At 39.5% G+C, this 20,386-nt stretch overlaps 2 protein-coding genes across 5 annotated transcripts in view; one reads left to right on the top strand and one right to left on the bottom strand.

Moving 5' to 3' along the window:
* Nucleotides 1-1,830: 1,830 nt before the first annotated feature.
* Nucleotides 1,831-13,777, top strand: tyr (tyrosinase). Its single transcript, XM_084418623.1, has 5 exons — nt 1,831-2,686; nt 6,924-7,140; nt 7,212-7,359; nt 9,377-9,558; nt 13,269-13,777. Exons 1-5 carry the CDS (start codon nt 1,850-1,852, stop codon nt 13,505-13,507), a joined length of 1,623 nt encoding a protein of 540 aa, XP_084274749.1. The 5' UTR covers nt 1,831-1,849; the 3' UTR covers nt 13,508-13,777.
* A 15-nt stretch (nt 13,778-13,792) lies between these two features.
* nox4 (NADPH oxidase 4) overlaps nt 13,793-20,386 on the bottom strand; it is a 21,766-nt gene continuing 15,172 nt past the window's right edge. For all 4 annotated transcript variants that reach the window (XM_084418619.1, XM_084418620.1, XM_084418622.1 and 1 more), the window contains 6 exons: nt 19,565-19,643; nt 18,363-18,482; nt 17,481-17,589; nt 16,311-16,379; nt 16,032-16,132; nt 13,793-15,938 (listed from right to left, as the gene is read on the bottom strand). In XM_084418619.1, coding sequence (XP_084274745.1) covers nt 15,818-15,938; nt 16,032-16,132; nt 16,311-16,379; nt 17,481-17,589; nt 18,363-18,482; nt 19,565-19,643 — 599 coding nt within the window. In that variant the 3' untranslated portion in view covers nt 13,793-15,817. The remainder of the gene's footprint in view (nt 15,939-16,031; nt 16,133-16,310; nt 16,380-17,480; nt 17,590-18,362; nt 18,483-19,564; nt 19,644-20,386) is intronic.

Genomic DNA, 20,386 nt, shown 5'->3' with positions numbered 1-20,386 from the left:
CAGAACGAACCACTCAATTTAATTTCACAAATACAATGTTTTGTTAAACCTAACAATCCTATTATATTAGCCTTGAAAAGCTTTCTTTAAACCGAATACCAGTCTGGATATCTTCTCATCAAATGCAATTGCTTTCAGACATTTTTAAGTGGCTAAACACTATTATGGGCCACTCTTTGCATAATGGATGAAATGCACAAACCATATGATTGTGTGTGATGAAGCCAGACTGGAGAGAGAGAGAGGGAGAGAGAGAGAGAGAGAGAGAGAGAGCGGGAGAGAGAGAGAGAGAGAGAGAGAGAGAGAGAGAGAGAGAGAGAGAGAGAGCGGGAGAGAGAGAGAGAGAGAGAGAGAGAGAGAGAGAGAGCGAGAGAGAGAGAGAGAGAGAGAGCGGGAGAGAGAGAGAGAGAGAGAGAGAGAGAGAGAGCCCGAGGCTGCAGTAATCCTGTGACGCTCATTCCTCTTTTGCGCGCTGGATTATCTGGACCTCGTGCCCAATACGCCAACATGTGACGGGCTTATGATTTGAGAAAGCTAAGAGCACTATATGTGCAGCTTCCCCAAACGGCACATGATAAAACATATGACACACATATATAAGCCTGAAAACATAACAGAGGGAAGATAAAACAAAAAGTGCTTTAAAAGTACTTGTCTGTATAATACAGCAAGATTGTGGACATGGTGTCCGTGTACATCGCAGTGCAGAGCAAATAACTGAAAGTTATTTGGAACAATATGTTTTTTCAGAAGCGCAATATAAAATTAAACTGAATTCAAATTTGTAAGCCGCTTAAGATAAAAAAAAGTGTCTAATAAAACCAACAAACAAAGACCATGGTACATTAATATGGTAATCAGTCCATACCACTGAATTACCATTCAATAAATGTGCTTTTGCATGAAGAAGTAAATATGGATGTTGCCATGAGAAAATATGAATAAAACAAAGTGAGAATAAATAAATAAATAGAAAAATCAATCATTTTGCGACTAATAAACTGCTGTTCAAAAGTTTGGGCTCAGACTTTAAGCAAGGATGCGTTCAATTAATCAAAAGTGTCAGTAAAGACATTTATAATGTCAATTTCGTTTGAACTTTCCATGCATCAATCCTGAAAAAGAAAGCATCACATTTTCCACAAAAATATGATCAGCACAACCATCATAAATGTTTCTTGAGCATCAAATCATCATATTGTACTGATTTCTGAAGGATCATGTGATGCTGAAGACTGGAGTAATGATGCTGAAAATTCAGCTTTTATACATTACATTTTAGCATATATTCACATGGAAACCGTTATTTTAAATTGTAATAATATTTCACTGTTTTTACTGTATTTTGATCAGATAAATGAAGCCTTGTTGAGCAGATGAGACTTCAAATCTTACTGACCCCAAACTTTTGAATAGTAGTTTATATGACAATTACATTAGAAGAGAAGTCAAATACGCATTTAAACTTGCTAACATTTGATGGTTATATAATGCATAAAACGAGCTTGATTTCCAACTCAATTACACACCAACAGGTTGTTGGCGTAAACGCAAAGGCAAACCCTTACAAACTGTGTTGACTTTGCTCATTTCGGCTGGTAATTGAATTAAAATGAATGATCTTTCATGAAAGGAGTTCCTTCCCGAACTGTAAATGAAATGATCTCACGCTCGACTCGAGCGCAAGCATTCCACAGAGTCCCGAGACTAAACGCGAGCGGGGGTCACCGCTTTCATCCCTAGCATGTGATACGCTGTGTGTGTGTGTGTGTGTGTGTGAAGGAGGGAGTGTGTAAAGAGAAAGAGAGCTGGATGAGGATCTCCGTGTCTAACGTGTCTCACTCTCTTTATGAAGCTCATCATGTCTCTCGCTCTGCTTGTGTTCTTCTTCATTCAGCTCTTCGGTCAGTCTCTCCAGCAGTTTCCTCGGCCTTGCACTTCACGGGACGTCCTGCAGAGCAAGCGCTGCTGTCCGGTTTGGCCGGGTGATGGTTCGGTGTGCGGATCCCTTTCGGGTCGAGGCTTCTGCCAGGACGTCACCGTGTCCGATGTCCCCGACGGGCCTCAGTTCCCTCATTCAGACGTGGACGACCGTGAGCGCTGGCCTCTGGTGTTTTACAACCAAACCTGCCGCTGCGCCGGGAACTACATGGGCTTCGACTGCGGCGAGTGCAAGTTCGGGTTCTTCGGTGGGAATTGCGGGGAAAGACGGGAGTCCGTCCGCAGGAACATCTTCCAGTTGTCCGTGTCCGAAAGGCAGAGGTTCATCTCGTACCTAAACCTGGCGAAGAACACGATCAGCCCCGATTACATGATCGCGACGGGCACGTACGCGCAGATGAACAACGGTTCGACCCCCATGTTTGCAGACATCAGCGTGTACGATTTGTTCGTCTGGATGCATTATTACGTGTCCCGTGACGCGCTGCTCGGGGGTCCCGGGAACGTGTGGGCCGATATCGATTTCGCGCACGAGTCTGCCGCGTTCCTGCCCTGGCACCGGGTTTACCTGCTGTTCTGGGAGCATGAGATCCGCAAGCTGACCGGGGACTTTAACTTCACCATCCCGTACTGGGACTGGCGGGACGCGCAGGACTGCCAGGTGTGTGTGGACGAGCTGATGGGGGGGCGCAGTCCTCTCAACCCAAACCTGATCAGCCCGTCCTCGGTGTTCTCCTCCTGGAAGGTAAAGTCACGTCACGATTATCATGATTAATCACATGCAAAATAAAAGTTTGTGTTTACATATATATGTGTGTGTGCTGTGTATAATTATTGTGTGTATATAAATGCACACACATGCATGCATTTTTTATTTAGATATGAAATATTTATATTTATATAAAATATATATTAGAGATGCACCGATTACAATTTTCTAGGCCGATTCCGATTTCCGATTTTTCATTGAGTTTGACCTGCCGATACCGATTTTAGCCGATTCCGATTAAATTTCTTTCTAACCACTTTACAGCACACACAAATATTTATTTTCAATCTTTTCTTTAACCCTTTCACGCATAAGTTTAAAATATTTTAACTGACACCCCCACCCCACACTCCCTGAGTGAGTTTTTTCAAGGCGAACGTTCCCTTTAATGTTTCCATGGCGACGCGTCAGGCGATACACCGCAGCCACAATAATACTGTATGACAGATGTGTCGCTTTTATTTCGCTTTTCCTTTTTTATTCAAAATATTCACAAACTTGCTTACCATGTCATCAACTAGCCTATCTGATATTCCTATTCTCAAATACGTGTAAGTGAGTGTGGTTGGTCGATTAAAAACCTTTATAAATAATCTTGATCTATAACATGAGATGGGCGCCGCAATGTTGTCCTGTCAGTCGGATTTACAGCACGTGAATTCATCAGTTTCTCCCGAAATAAATGCAAGAAAGTGGCCGGTGAACTGAGAAGAATAGAGTAAACACTGCTTAGTTGTGATATATGACAGCGCTGAACGCGTCCGAATCTGGCTCAGCGCCAGCCAACACGCGAAAGCACAGTTTGAATCTGGCAGTTATGCGACGTCACTGAACATTCTAAATGTGGCACCGTACTCTCAGGGCCACAGAAATAAAAATCCCATATATGAGACCGTACCGCTCAAAAGGTTAATCATGCGGCGGCGGCGGCGCCCGAGTGCATTTGACCGGCATAAAATCGGCATATGTCAGACTGACCGGCCGGTCGCCGGTCATGGCCGATCACGTGAAAATCGGCCAATTCCGGTCACCAGCCGATCAATCGGTGCATCTCTAATATATATATACAGTATATACATGCAAATATTTCTCAAATAAATGTATTTATGTATACAGAATAATTATACACAGCACACACACATATATATTATGTAAACACAAACTTTTATTTTGCATGTGATTAATTGTGATTAATCATTACACAGCCCTAAAGACAAGTCACTTTCATTTATATAGCGCTTTTAACAATATAGATTGTTTCAAAGCAGCTTTACAGTGATAATAGGAAATTACAGTAACAGAGATTGATTTGGCTTCACATCAGTACGTTTTTGATTGATTCACTTCTGTTGCAAAGATCATTAGTTATTAACTTAGTTGCCACTTACACGACACCGTTTACCTGAAAACAAAAAACTTTTGATGCGTTCTGGACGTTCATTTGCATGACAACAGTGTTTGGAGGCTTGAGAATGCAAACGTTGAAATCGGTTCCAAGATGCAAGTTTTAAAAAATGTACATAATTTTTACATGTAGACATGAAAACAAATTCACTTCACATTCTCACTCAAGAATACAGTATGTTTAGTCATTTATCCCTCTAGTAATGTTTGTTTTATTCATTTGGAATTGGCAAACCCAATTACACAAATGCTTGTTTTCTCTTGCAGACACACAAAACTAAACTAAAATCCCCAAATCATCATGTTTTTATAGTAGCTCTCGGGCAAACGAGTGAACGTAGTGAAAGCATTACATTCAGACAAGGGAAAGTTATGTAATTGAGGCTAGATAATAGTCTGTAATATTATTTTAAATGCATTTAAGTCCCTTTTCAGGATTGTGAAAAGTGAAGTAAAGTGAAAAAATTTAAATAAATAAACAATATTTTAACTAAAATTATAATAAAAAATAAATGAATAATTGAATAGATTAAATACATTTTGTTCAGCTTATCCCTCTATTAATCATGAGTAAGTTCTTTCTTAGATTGTATTATAGAAAATGTACGTGGATATTACATCGGAAAAAACACTACAGAATTGTATAAGGTCATTCAAATTGTTGCATGCTGATAATAATAATAAAAAAATTTTTTAAATAAAAACATTTATTAAAATAAAAAAATGATAAATAGATAAATCTCAACTGAAAATAAATATTTTTTCAATTAAAAACAAATATTGCAATGATTTTTGGAGTTCATTTGCAAATTGCAATACTTGTTTTGTCAGTTTATAAAGAATGTAGCGTAATAAACAAATTAAAAAAACAAATACATTAAATCTGATCAATAAAGGATTTTTAAATATATCTTATTTAATTTTCTTCTCTTTTAGCATCCTCCACATGTTCAGTGCAGGTCTATAGGAACAAAAGAGAGAGTGTGATTCGCTGAAAAGAGCTGATTAGCCGTGTGACTGGGCTTTGGTCATATAACTTTAGTTTAGTGAACCCATCTAGAGCGGTTCTGACGTCACACATTCCCTTGTGTGTATAAAGGTGTGATTGTGTGACGCCGCCTCCAGCGCAGCGCTGTGAAACGCCTGACGGTGAAGTTCGGGTGTAGTGGGTCACGAGTGTGTCTGGCCCCTAAAACATCCATTAACCCCAGTGCTGACCCGCTCACAAGAGCCAACGCTTCTTTATAGAGCCTTAAAGGCTTCTGTCAGGCTTTTAGTGGTTCTTGGCAAACACCCATAATCCACTGGTATCATGGCAGTGATTTTTGGACGAGAAAGTCCTGGTGTTTCCTCCTTCTCTCTCGCTCCTCTTCTTCTGTGAGCGTAGGCGTTCGTACGCCTCTTTGACCAGCAGGAGGTGAGACGCCATCCAATTAACATTCGGGAAACGAGCAGCATTAGTCATCGAGATGGCCAGGTTTCCCTCATGACCTTCGGGAAAACCACAGGCTTTCAAACACATTCACAACTGCATGTTTTTACAGTAAAATAGGCACTGGTTTGATTTGCATTATTGTAATGATGACAAAAATGAAATTGATCTTAATTATCATGAAAATAATGTCACAGCGAAACAAATCCTTATAGTCCTATTTTTATTCATTACATTTTTTATTTACTAAATAATGTTTTCATTATATTTATTTTCATTATTTATTGTTTTAAAACTTAAATAAATACGTTTAAAAATACTTTTTTTTCTCTTCTGCTCACCAACGCTGCATTTATCTGATCAAAAATACAGTAAAAACAGTGAAATATTATTACAATTTAAAATAGCTGTTTTCTATGTGAATATATTGTAAAATGTAATTTATTCCTGTGATCAAAGCTGAATTTTCAGCATCATTACTCCAGTCTTCAGTGTCACATGATCCTTCAGAAATCAGTCTAATATGATGATTTGATGCTCAAGAAACATTTCTGATTATAATCAATGTTGAAAACAGTTGTGCTGCTTCATATTTTAAAGGATTCTTTGATGAATAGAAAGTTCAAACGAACAGTATTTATTTGAAATACAATCTTTTGTAACATTATAAACATCTTTACTGTCACTTTTGATCAATTTAATGCAACCTTGCTGAATGAAAGTATTACTTCTTTTGATTTTCAGGTAAAATATGGCCCAATCATGTTCCTGAGATTCACACATTGAACCCTTATAGTTTCGGCCTACTGGTGTTAAAGGGATACGTCGCGGATTAGCATTACGCTTTGTATCAGTAGAAACCCGGTAGTATTTTCGAATGACCATGCTTCCCTCCCTCATGTCCCCCTGAGACGAGAGATTTCTGTATTGTGTGTCTGGAAAAAAACTCTGATTCAAATCGTCATTTCGCTCATCAGAGGCTTTTTTGTCCAGAGGCGAGAGACTACAGCCAGTAGGAGGAGCTCGTTCTGCATGTCTTCAACTCGCCCATAGGGGGATCTCACGATAAAACGCCGTCTTTTCAGTTTCGAGTCGACTAGTAGCCTAGCTGTATCATTTCTTCCGACACTGCCCTCTGTAACCGGTAGGCGTGGTTTGGGAGTGTCCTCGTAGGGCAGTGAAGCAAGTGCATTCTGGGAGTTGTTGTCTTTCATCCACATGAGCCAAAAATACATTTTCTGGCTTTTCTCAGTCTAGAAGACACCAACTTCTAAAATAATTTCACACTTCTACTACATAAATGACCCAATTTAAATACACATTCATCTTTCCAGAGGTGAAGTATCCCGTTAATAAGTGTCCACTATACCTGTGCAGGTGATCTGTTCTCAGCCCGAAGACTACAACCTTCGTGAGGTTTTGTGTGACGGGTCGCCAGAGGGACCGTTACTCCGTAACCCTGGTAACCACGACCGCACCCGTGTCCCGCGGCTGCCCAGCTCCGCTGACGTGGAGTCGGTCCTGAGCCTGACGCAGTACGAGACGGGACAGATGGACCGACGGGCCAACATGAGCTTCAGGAACACGCTGGAGGGTGAGTGTGTTTGGAGTGTGTAGAGATGAACACATCAGGCTGTACACACTGAACACGTCTCCCCTGTGCAGGTTTTGCGAGTCCTGAGACGGGGTTGGCAGTCACAGGCCGGAGTTTGATGCACAACTCTCTACACGTCTTCATGAACGGGTCCATGTCTTCAGTGCAGGGCTCCGCCAACGACCCCATTTTTATTTTACATCATGCCTTTATTGATAGGTAAAATGCATGCACACACACACACACACACACTCAAACACTCACACACACTCGCATACACACACACAAACATGTACACACACACACACTCACACACACACACACACACACACACACACATACACGTACACTCACACACTCGCATACACACACACACACACAACACACACACTCACTCAAACGTTCACTCACACATTCGCATACACAAACAAACACACACTCACACACACACAAACACACACTCATACACTCGGATACACACACTCACACTCGCCTACACACAACACACAAACACTCACACACACAAACACTCGCATAAACACACAAACATGTACACTCACACACTTGCATACACACACAAACACACACTTGCAAACATACACGCACACTCGCACACGCAGACACACACACACACACACACACACACACACACACGTACACTCACACACTCGCATACACACACACACACACACACACACACACACACACACACACACACACACACACACACACACAAACACTCACTCAAACATGTTCACTCACACATTTGCATACACAAACAAACACACACTCACACACACACAAACACACACTCACACACTCGGATACACACATTTAAATTCTTTATTTGAATTAAAAGATAAGCATATATCATGGCATAATCCAAATTTGGCAGAAAGGTGTACAACAGCAGCTAATATCTCAGTCCATTATGCACATTAAGGGTAAAGGTGGCACCTACGCCTCCATATGTAGAGGCTACCAGTTACTGCTGATACAGAGCAATATCTTGTCAGTTTTTTGGCCTTGTTCTTATGTAGTCCGCAAATCTGACTACCTACACCTCACCTACACACACACACGAACACTCACACACACAAACACTCGCATAAACACACAAACATGTACACTCACACACTTGCATACACACACACACACACACACAAACACACACTTGCAAACATACACGTACACTCGCACACGCACACACACACATTGTGTAGCCAACATTTCAATGGTATTTTGATGCATCACTCACTCATAAAACTGTGCATTAGTCCTGAATGACGCCTCATATCATAAAACTTGTAAATATCATATATATATATACGTTGTGCTGCTTGATCGTTGTGTCCGTATATATATATGATATATGATATACATCTTTTTTAATGAGTTTTAATTTGTATTATATTTATTTTATATTACTTCTTTTTATTTAATATTTCTAAGATTGAATTATTAGCTTTTCAAAGATTAGGGGTTTTCAATGGGTATAAGAATATAACAATTAAATGTTAAATAGTAAGTGTTACAAAATACAGTGGTTACTTCTGTCCTCAAAGCAGCGCTGCTTATTAGGCATCAAACAGAGGCGAGATGAAGACAGTCAGTTCCCTTCAGATACACACTCAAATAAAAACCCTTCTGCACTAATCACATCAAAATGGCCTATTCTGTCAGGACCACTATCGCCAAATACGATTGACAATTAGCATACAGTTCGGACTGGCGGTATGGTTCTGTTCTGGGCAAGAACTCCCTGAGCCTAGCATGAATAAGAGCAGCAATAAACAGAACAGAACCAACATGAATGTATGCAGATATCATTAATTCAAGATTTTAAGTACAACATAATTTGAGAATTTATTCTGATTCAAGGGGAATCACAATGCCAAATCCTGACTGAGAGAGGTGGAGCTGGGGAGGGAGGAGGGTAATTCGCTCCTGAGAAACACGATAGCTGTTGATAATAACACTGAAGGAGCTTATATATGGATGATAGGCGTCGTGTTCCTATAGGTAGACGTGGATCAGCTGAGAGTCAGCTGATGCAACTTGACTAACGTGACCTGCCAGAACTAACGCTAAGCTTGATTTTTAATATAAGAGGGCGAATTACACCGAAAGGTGCTGAATTTGCAGGTATGATGAGCACAAATATGATAGTCCTCCACAACTGGACGATGTTTCCCGTTGATGTTCTGATTGCATCTGTTGTTCTTCTGTGTTTCAGCATCTTTGAGCAGTGGCTGAGGAGACACCAGCCCCCCCGCACACACTACCCGACCGCCAACGCCCCGATCGGACACAACGACGGATACTTCATGGTCCCCTTCATCCCTCTCTACAGAAACGGAGATTACTTCCTGTCCACTAAAGCCCTGGGATATGAATATTCATATTTACTGGACCCACGTGAGTTATTAGTGTTAGGGCTGGGCATTAACACACATTTCTCCATTCGATTCGATTTGATATCGATTAATTTGGATATATTTTACATGTCAATTTTTCTCAACATGGTGGTTACATTTAAATAAGACTGGTCATAACGTTTCTTAAGTCAGTTGCATAAAAAGGTAGATTGGTCTAAATTGAATCTGAATAGTAAAACTGTTAAGCCCTAATTAATTTAGACTACTTCGCAGCTGTGTTTACGCAACTGATGTGTGTACAAACATTTCAATTTCACACAAGACGGTTTTAATAATTATAGCTATAATAACTTTTGAGTGACATAATTATGTCTTCTCCAATTCATTTTTGAAATACAAACAATTAAATAGTGGCCGTCATAAGGCATTTTTTTCATGGCCGATTTATACAAATGGATTATATTAAAGAACAGGTTAAAGGAACACGCCGACTTTTTGGGACTTTAGCTTATTCACCGTATCCCCCAGAGTGAGATCAGTCCATACATACCTTTTTCATCTCCGTGCGTGCTTTAAGTCTGTTTGACGCACCCACCGCTAGCCTAGCTTAGCACAAAGACTGGATGTAAATGGCTACAGCTAGCATACTAATCCCAATAAGTGACTAAATAACGCCAACATTTTCCTATTTACATGTTGTGATTTGTATAGTCACAGTGTGTACAAATAACAAGGTCATATGAGACACAGACATTTTTTAAACGTTTAAATACTGGGAACTATTTTCTCAGAAGGCAAAGCACTGCTACTTGGGCGGAGTGATGAGCGCAGCACCCGAGAAGCACCGTTCCGTCAACAAAACCAACGTGACTAGCTAGTAGCGAACGTGATTCGTGATCATGGCTGACTTTGATGAATTGTCAGAGGATTTTTATTTGGTATCAAACCAAGATCCAGAACCATATCGTTTTGAGCCAGAATACACAGACGAGGAGTTACAAACTTTGGAAGCTGATAGACAAGATGCCGAACAGACTGAGGTCGAGGGGAGAATCAGAACAGGAGTAGCCTACTATTTCACAAACAAGGTCACTGTTTCTCAAAAATGAAAACTGCCCATACCACCCTCCAATTCATTAGCAAGTTGAAGGCTTCAGTCCTGAAAGTTACCTTTAGCGCCGCTTATTTGTTACTGGGGCGATAGAGCGCGTTTGTGACAACACAATACTAACATTACAGGGGATACATGGAGCCCGGGAACAACTGTAATATATAGTGAGCACCCTATTCATGTAATAGTGTCACGAAGGTTACATTACATCTAATGTTAGCTAATGGCACTGTAACAGTAGGCTAGTCATCTAAAAACATAACGGAACACTTACCGCAGCCGCAGGTGATCCGCTTTGTCCTGTCTTTACTATCGATGGGATGGCCGTAACGTTATCTTTCAGCATGTTTCATGCTCCGTGTGGCAAATTAAATTTTTTCAAAATAGTCGTCCTCAGTGAAATGTTCTGAGCAAACGCGATAGTCCTTGATGATGTCTACAGGTGTGTTTGGATCTATATCTAGAGCAAGTAGCCATTGATTCATCAGGTCAGCGTTTTTGGTTGGAATTCCCCTGTTTATTGTCGCAGCTCTTTACAATACAGCGAACACCCATGATTGTAAACTTTGCATTTACTATCTAGTAATTACTGACTCTATTACTCCAACTCTGAGCGAACTCTCTGCTCCTCACCACGGCGCTTTTTGGGTGTTGCGCTCATCACTCCGCCCAAGTAGCAGTGCTTTGCCTTCTGAGAAAATAGTACCCAGTATTTAAACGTTTAAAAAATTTCTGTGTCTCATATGACCTTGTTATTTGTACACACTGTGACTATACAGATCACAACATGTAAATAGGAAAATGTTGCCATTATTTTGTCACTTATTGGGATTAGTATGCTAGCTGTAGCCATTTACATCCAGTCTTTGTGCTAAGCTAGGCTAGCGGTGGGTGCGTCAAACAGAGTTACAGCACGCACGGAGATGAAAAAGATATGTATGGACTAATCTAACTCTGAGGGATACGGTGAATAAGCTAAAGTCCCAAAAAGTCGAAGTGTTCCTTTAAGGGTAAAAATATAATGAATATGTAATATAGTACATTTATTTAGCAAAATGCTCCTCAATAGTGTATTTTTCTAGCCAACTATAAATAGCTTTTACTGAGGTCTTTTTGCGGTTAAAACACTGATTAAGCGATTATATGAGACATGATACATTTCAGCAGGGCTTGACATTAACTTTTTTCCTCACTAGCCAATGTGGCTAGTGGTTTTCCAAAGTTACTAGCCACACAGCATTTTTACTAGCCACATTTTTGTTGTTGTGAAATTACCAGATAAAAGTGGACTATGGCGTGCTAAACTTTACTTGAACTAGATTTACAACCCTTTTAAATGTAAAACCACTGTACACACCCAAATCAAGACTACATAAATATATAACAATACAGGTCATTATCATTAGCTCTGATAAGGTTGTGTGTAAAGCTCCTTTTTTTAAATAAAACCATGTATTATGTATTATATGTTGCCACATTGCTCCACCGGCATACGACATAACTCCAGCAGGGCAGCTAGCTGTCTCTTCGATTCTTTGTTGTCGGTCACTAGCGACAATACTCATTAGGGCTGTCAAAATTGCTCAAAAATGACCTTCGAATATTCCCTCTAAAAAAAACTCATAGCTTATCTTCGAACTATTCGAACATCTGGTTGCACATTTTGTCAATGACGCGCATTACGTCAATAACAGGACAAATTAATACAAAGAGACATAACTACTTGTATAGGTAGTTTATTTAAGTTTAAACATATTTGACAACGTATTACCTACACGAAAACAAGTAAATCAACTAATGGCCAAGACCGCAGACCTCACTCACTCTCGCTCGCTCACTCGCAGGCACTCTTTCTCTCTCTCGCCCTCCCTCAAGCTGCGTTCACACCAAAAATGTTTCTGTTTAACGTTAAATAAAATGATCCCTCAGGCAGCGCGCCCACTCGCAAAGCAGACAGCCGCGCCTCTGCTACCGCGGGCGTTTTTCCACATTCGAATATTAATTTTCACCTTCGAAATTCTGTTTTTTAAAACTATTCGAATATATATTCGAATTTAGAATATTCGTTGACAGCCCTATGGGATTTGTAGTGTCGTAGTGTCACACTTATTTCAGATGCCTTTTGAAAAGACTACAATTATTCAACCCGCCAAAGTGGCTAGTTGGAGTGACTGCGTTACCCGCCACGAGCAAAATCCACCCGCATTTGGCGGGTTGGCGGGTGTTAATGTCAAGCCCTGCATTTCAGTAATGATCTCTCAACATACCTTCTGATGTTCATTCATGTTTATTTCATGCTGTAACTAGTAGTCAAGAGTAAGAGATGATGAAGCGGCTACAGCGATCTGTCACGACACATTAAAGAGCGTCAAAGGCAGCGATATTTGTTTGAATTTCATTATAAAATTGACAGAATTTGAAAGCTGAGAGATGCGCTTGCCTACAGATAATATTAAGTTTAGTGAAGTTTTGTTCACACATCAACTGAAAACACAGCAGAGATGGACTAAAAGATTGATTCTTGGGATTTTAGAATCGATATCGGTTGATCAAGAAATGGATATTTGATCCCAGCTCTAATTAGCATAAATCCAGGTACCTCCGTTAGCCTCGTCTTCATCCGCTTCAATCTGTCGCAGGTCAGCGGTTCATGCAGGAGTTTGTGACGCCGTATCTTCAGCAAGCTCAGCTGATCTGGGGCTGGCTGCTGGCATCAGGGATCCTGGGGGCCGTCGTGGCGGGAATCATCGCTACGATCATCGGTGTGTCGTGTCGCAGACGGACAAAGAGACGAAAGGCGTCGGGATACGGGGAGAGACAGCCGCTCCTGAACAGCAGCGAAGAGGAGGGTTCAGCTTCATACCAGACCACACTGTGAACCTGAGTGTGTTAGCGAGGACAGACGGGGAAAACACACACAACTGGGGACATTCTACAACGCTTAACGTGAAAAAAATCGACAGTGTTATTAAAAGACCAAACTCAGTAAACACCTTATTAATAATCATACTATGTACAAAAATTCAGATGAGCCCAGAATAGGAACGCAACGCATTTAATTACACATTAAACGGTTTTCTATAGGAGGAAAACGCTTAACATGTAATTAAACGTTTTGTGTTCATATTCAGAATTTTTGTACATAGTATGATTATTAATAAGGCGTTTACTGAGTTTGGTCTTTTAAAGGTGCAGTGTGTGATTTTTAGCAGCATCTAGTGGTGAAGTTGTGATTTGCACCCAACAGAAGTTACGGTGGCCGACAGGAAGTGATGTCGTCGTCTGAGAAGGCAGAGAGTTGCCAGTTAAGTAATGAGGTTTCTTTACAAAGATAAATTAAGAACTTATGTTTACTTAATTATTCAGTAAAACAATATGTTTTTGCGATTATTATTGTTAGTTATGTCATTGTGTCAGTGTTTTATTCGCGGACTTTAGCTTGCAAGAAAAACAACAGTGATGAAACGCGTTTGTCCGCTCAGGGCCACTGTAGAAACACGACGATGTAAGGGGACCCGCGGTGTGTGTAGACAGAAATGGCTCATTCTAAGGTAATAAAAACATAACGGTTCATTATGTAAGGTCTTTATACACCACTGAAAACATAGTTATGTATATGATATTGCATTTCTATCAACAGATCCTCCTAAATATTACACAGTGCACCTTTAATAACACTACCTTATCACATGAAGCGTTTTCTTATAACTGTTCTTTGGAGGAAAACGCTTAATGTGTAATTAAATGTTCATATTCTGGGTTCTTCGATTTTTCTGTACATGGTATACTTTATTAGTATGATGTTTACTGAGTTTGGTCTTATAATAACACTGTGTTAGTACTTTAAGCCACATTAAGCGTTTTTCACGTTAAGCGTTTTAGAATGTCTGGACAAAGGACAGTTAACCTGGTCATGTGACACACGAGACCAGATCTCGCCTCTAAAGCTCGAGTTTACTCATGCAACAAGGGCTACGTTTACAATCACACAAGGCCGTACTAATCTTGCAGAATGTGCAATACTGTTCAAAAGAAGAAATGATACTTTTATTCAGCAAGGATGCTTTAAATTGATCAAAAGTGACAAAAAAAAATTCGAATAAATGCTGTTCTTTTGAACTTTATATTCGGTTACATTTTAAAATATATTTAAATAGAAAACAGTTATTTTAAATTGTGATTATATTTCACTGTTTTTGATCAAATAAATGCAGCATTGGTGAGAAGAAGAGACTTCTGTCAAAAACAGATCTTAAGATCTTAACCCCAAAGTTTTCAATCGTAGTGTACACAAAATGTGCCTTATAAAACCAGAATATCCTGATTAAACTAGTGCATCCCATAATGCAATGCGCTTCCCTTGACTTTTCCTTTCCAGTGCGATGAACAAACCCTGAAGCAATTTCTTCCACAAATCTCCTTTTCTCCTTAAGTTTTTTGTTTTTAAAACAATTGGATTTAAATTGCAAAACAATATATCCGAGATGCATACTGTTGCATAATGCATTATGTTTTACATGGCAGTTAATAAACAGTGCACAGTATACACTGTGCAGTGAGCTTGTATTGGTCTCATCCCTGATCTCTAGTGAGCCAATGAGATTTATGGTGCTTCAACAGTCACTGTGACACTCAACGTACTGTATATTTATATTTAATATGCATATAAAATCATATTAAAAATACAAATCAGTGATTAAATGAATTGGCAGTGTGTATAAGAGTGCAGTTCATGTGGGACACTTTCACGAGCAAATAAAGTCTTAATAATAAAATATGAACAACAATACAAATGGCAAAAAACTATTGTGCCGTACAAAATACAAAATAAATATTTAAAATGAATGAGAATGTATACTTTATGGTTTATGTGCGAGTTTGTGTTTGTAAAGGTATAAAATACACCCAAATAAAAAGCCAATAAAACGTGTGAAATGACATGAGGGCGAGTAAATGATGTCAGAATGCTCATCTTTGGGTGAACTAGTCCTTTAACCCATTTTATACGGGAAGAAGAGTTTTTAAGGGTTCATGTAGACAAACTCCACATGCAGAATCTGAAACTGCACATTTTCCCTCTTGCTACACGGTTTACTGGCTCTCAGGATAGTTGTCCGAGGATTGTTTGTAGACGAGGATGAATCTGCATTTGTCCTCATTCTTCATTAGTTGGTCAGTTTGCGCTCGCTCAGCTGAAGGACTCTTTGTTGTACTCAAAGGCAGTTCCTGAGTGTGTGTTTGAATTGCACAGAGTGTGTAACGCTTTCGAGATCCCTTTGGGTCCGCAGCAGAAAACCCCCACTTTTTTACTGCAGGACAAACACACACACACAATCATTTTTCATTATTGCAATCATTAAAACGGCCCGCATAAATACATTAAATGCATTAATCATACTCACATCTGATTGGCTCTCCCTATTTCCTGGAAAAGGAGGCTCCACTTTGGTCGACCAATCCGAAGCCTGGAGCTCAAGAAACGGTAACGTTCCTCACCAATGCTCTTCAAAACACACAATGACAGACAAACTTCAGTATAACGATAGAAGGTGAAGAAATGCAACTGATAATGAAACTATTGATAATATAAAAAAGAAATGAGAAGAGCTTGCATCTACAAACTGCATAATTGAAGGTAATATTAGTAAAGAGCTAAAAAGAAATGAGCTGAAAGTGCACACCTGTAATCCCTGAGTGTTACTGAGGTAAAGCTGGACATTCAGATAGTCTGGACGATTGTCCCGCCACAGCTACACACACACACACACACACACACACACACACACACACACACACACACACACAGAGACGGGAATACTTCTTATTAACCCTGTAAAGCCTGAATCAAATAACAGTCAGGGTTTCATTTTCTGAAATATATTTGATCTATCAGTCTTTTAGGGCTCATGATATAAGAAGAATATGGAGCTCAAACTCGAGGAGGAAACTTGAGGCCCAGACTGAGCAAAATATGCAGTTTGGTGCAGATGCTGATATTTATATGGACAAAAAGTCAAATGAAATGATGACCCTTTCAATGTAAATGAATGAGATCTTTATAACAGTATAGCAGATACTGACATTAACTGCACATAAAAATCATTTGTCACTCTATATCTGCTAGTAATGTCTTGGTAAGATCATATTTAAATGCTTAGTTTTATGATCAAAGCTCTGTAGTTTTAAAACGTATAATGCAATACAGTGATGATTGAGAGATCAACAAATAAACCTTCCTCAAAAGCCTGATGATCATATTTGAGACTCGTGATTTTTCTAAAAAAAATTATATCTGGATACTCAAGTAAAAGTACTCAAGTACTTTCTAAGTGTTCATCTTGAAATATTACTGACAATATACAAGTTTTTCTCACAAAATCGATTCAAATCAGTAAAGATTAAAACAGTAAAGCACGAGCTTTAGTTGGACATTAGTACAATTATAATAAAAGGACCTTTAATTTCCTACAAAGTGTAAACTATCAATCAGACGACAGAAGGCATGTAGTAGATTATGTGAGTACAGCAAAGTTTTGATCATGTTTATCACTTACAGGCCTTTTGTGTATCAAATATGATACAGTAGGCTTTATAGGGTTAAAGAGGATTTTTCAATAGTGTAAATATGTAGAACTACTGAAGTTACAGGATATCAGCTCACATTAACATATGCATAACATCAGCCAGTAGGTGGCAGTGTCGCCTTCAGTAACGTTCATAACATATATATTTTGTGTATTATTTTACAATGACATTCACACATTTTTAAGTGTCCAAAAATGTGTTTTAAGCCACTGCGTGTGTGTGTGTGTGTGTGTGTGTGTGTGTGTGTGTGTGCGTGCGTGTTTTACCCTCTCATGAAGGCCACACAGTAGATCAGCAAACCAATAGAAGGACTGAAGGTCCCTGCAGACCCAGATGAAGTACATCCTCCTCAACTTATACTGACGCCAGTCATCACTGCAACACACACACACAAACACATTTACACACACACTGTGCTGTGGATTTTAATGCATTAAAAGTCTAAACACATGGGTTTTTACATGGCTATACGCTGAATGGCATACTACCATACTCACTATTTTTCATGTATGAAGTCTTTTCTGTATGCATGGATACTGGGATGATCCATCCCACAATGCAATGCATTCCACTTTGAGTTTCTATATACAGTGTGATGAATAAATCAAAACTTTTTTTTTTTTTACATCTCTACATTATTTGATCAGACAGACAAATCTGAGGCATATTGGATTAAAATTGCATTAGAATTTGCATAAATGCAAATTTTCACATTTCACATTTTACTTTTCAAAAAGTAACTTTTTTTTTTTTATATTACAGTCGTCAACTTTTTTAGTGGATCAAAAAAAGTTAATCAAAGTTGTCCTAAGACAAGAACGAGTATTGTTCAAAATTCATGTATAACTTTGATGAAAGGTTTTGATCCACTTCAAATGTTGACTACTGTATTTAACATGCATGCATTTGTCAGATGCTTTTATCCAAAGTGAAATATAATGCATTATGCACATGTTATAAATTCACGTGGGATTTGAACACATGACCTTGCCGTTGTTTCCGCCGTTTGAGCTCCAGGAATGCAGTATGCAGTGTGCACTGTGCAGTTTGTAGTAAGCAAGTGTTTTCCATTTAGAACACAGCACCAGTTGTTTAAGAATGATCTGATGTCACAGTTAGCGTGATTGACAGGTTGTCTGACCACTCACAAGAGAGCTTGTAGAACACAGGCGAACGGCGTGACTCCGATCCCTCCCGCCACACACACGCTGACCTCGTAATTAAACACCTCCTCTGACGGACTGCCGAACGGACCATCCACGTGCACCCTGGGGCGGGACAGGAGAGCAGAACCACCAATGAGATGAGAGATGATGTGAACGATGAAATAATAACGCACTTCCATACTATTTGTGCTATTTTTTCACAGTATGCATACATATGTGAATGCTCTGTATGCATGGAATATTACTGCAATATGCAAGCCAGAATTCCATAACTAATGGAATACTTGCATTCTAATTTCTGCATACTACACATATAGCCTAGCTCAATTATGTTCCAAGAACGTTTGTCTCCCATTAAGTTATGAAAACATTATTTCTGAATGTGCAAAAAAATAGTAGTTTCTTGGTTATGCGAATGTTAAGGAAATATTCAATTTTATCATCTTGCAAACATAAGAACGTTTCTTTTTTTAAATGTTCTCTGAAACAAATAGCAACATTAAAAAAAAAACCTCTACACGAACATCTAACTAAAATGTTTCAGATAACAATGAATACATAGTTTTTGTACAAAGTTTGTTACCTTTGAACAAATGTTCTATTAATGTTACTGCATTCTTGTTCAGAACTTTGAAAGTTTTGCGCATTCCATGGAGAGAATTAGCATACTATGCACAGTATGCATACTGAAACATTAGCACAAGTAGTATGCTTTTCAAAGCTAATCTGTCAATCATCCCATCCATAAGAAAATACTGCAACAGCCACTGAAGGTTTTCCACTGATAAAACCAGAGTAGGAAGGAAGCTTGCACACAACAGAAAACTAAATGCACACACACACAAAAAAACAAACACACATACACAAATACATACAGGATGAGGGTGTGCAGTAATTTCCCACTGTACACACACACATACAGAGAACATTACTGCAAAAAAAAAAAAAAAAAAACACTATTTAACCGCGGAAAGGATGTCATTGATTCTGATTGGACGATGAATCTTGTCAAAGCCTGTCACCTGACACCCCGCCCACACAAAGCTGGAAAACGGTTGTTTTCCCAGGAAATTACACGTCAGACGGTCGTGACACTTCACCTCCCAGCATGCAGTGTTGTATACTGAGGGATCATGACCTTTATGAACGCCACTGAAACTTTTCCCACAACGCAGCAGACTTACGTGGGATATTGCCTCTGTTGCATCATGGGAAGGATCTCTGAGCTGTTCGACTGTTGAAGCAGCAGCAGAGAAAAACTCGCTGAAATTTACAGACAAAAAGTAAATCAATATACGCATGTACAAAAAAATTGGTCAACTAGATTTTTCGAAAATGTGAGCGGTGTTCTGGGTGGTTGCTAGTGTGTTGCTACGTGGTTGCTAAGGGGTTCTAAGTGAATTAGCACATTGCTATGTGGTTGCTAAGGGGTTCAGGGAGGTTGTTAGCACGTTGCTATGTGGTTTCTAAGTGTTCTAGTATGTTGCTATGAAGTTGCTAAGGGTTCTAGGTAGGGCTGGGCGATATATCGCATGACATTGTTATGCGCATCTCGTCAGTAAAGCCGGTTCCTTGATTAGTAGTAAATCGCCATCTCCTGCTTTCAGATGGAGCGGCATTCACAACAAAGAGCCGTAGTTCACTGACAAGCTGAGCCATATCGCATTAATTATCGTGATTCATTTTCACCATCTGAAAGCAGGTGATGGCGATTTACTACTAATCAAGGAACCGGCTTTACTGACGAGATGCGCATAACAATGTCATGCGATATATCGCCCAGCCCTAGTTCTAGGTGGGTGTTAACACAATATGTGGTTGCTAAGGTGTTCTTAGTGTTTTTAGCACGTTGCTATGAAGTTGCCATGGGGTTCTCTGGGTGGTTGTTAGTGTGTTGCTATGTGGTTGCTAAGGGTTCTAGGTGGGTGTTAACACATTATGTGGTTGCCAAGGTGTTCTAAGTGTTTTTAGCACGTTGCTATGAAGTTGCAAGGGGTTCTGGGTGC

The sequence above is a fragment of the Rutilus rutilus genome (assembly GCF_951802725.1).
Source record: "Rutilus rutilus genome assembly, chromosome: 9".
Classification (NCBI taxonomy): Eukaryota; Metazoa; Chordata; class Actinopteri; order Cypriniformes; family Leuciscidae; genus Rutilus; species Rutilus rutilus.
The sequence above is the reverse complement of the archived record's forward strand: the minus strand, read 5'-3'. Positions and strand labels throughout refer to the sequence as shown.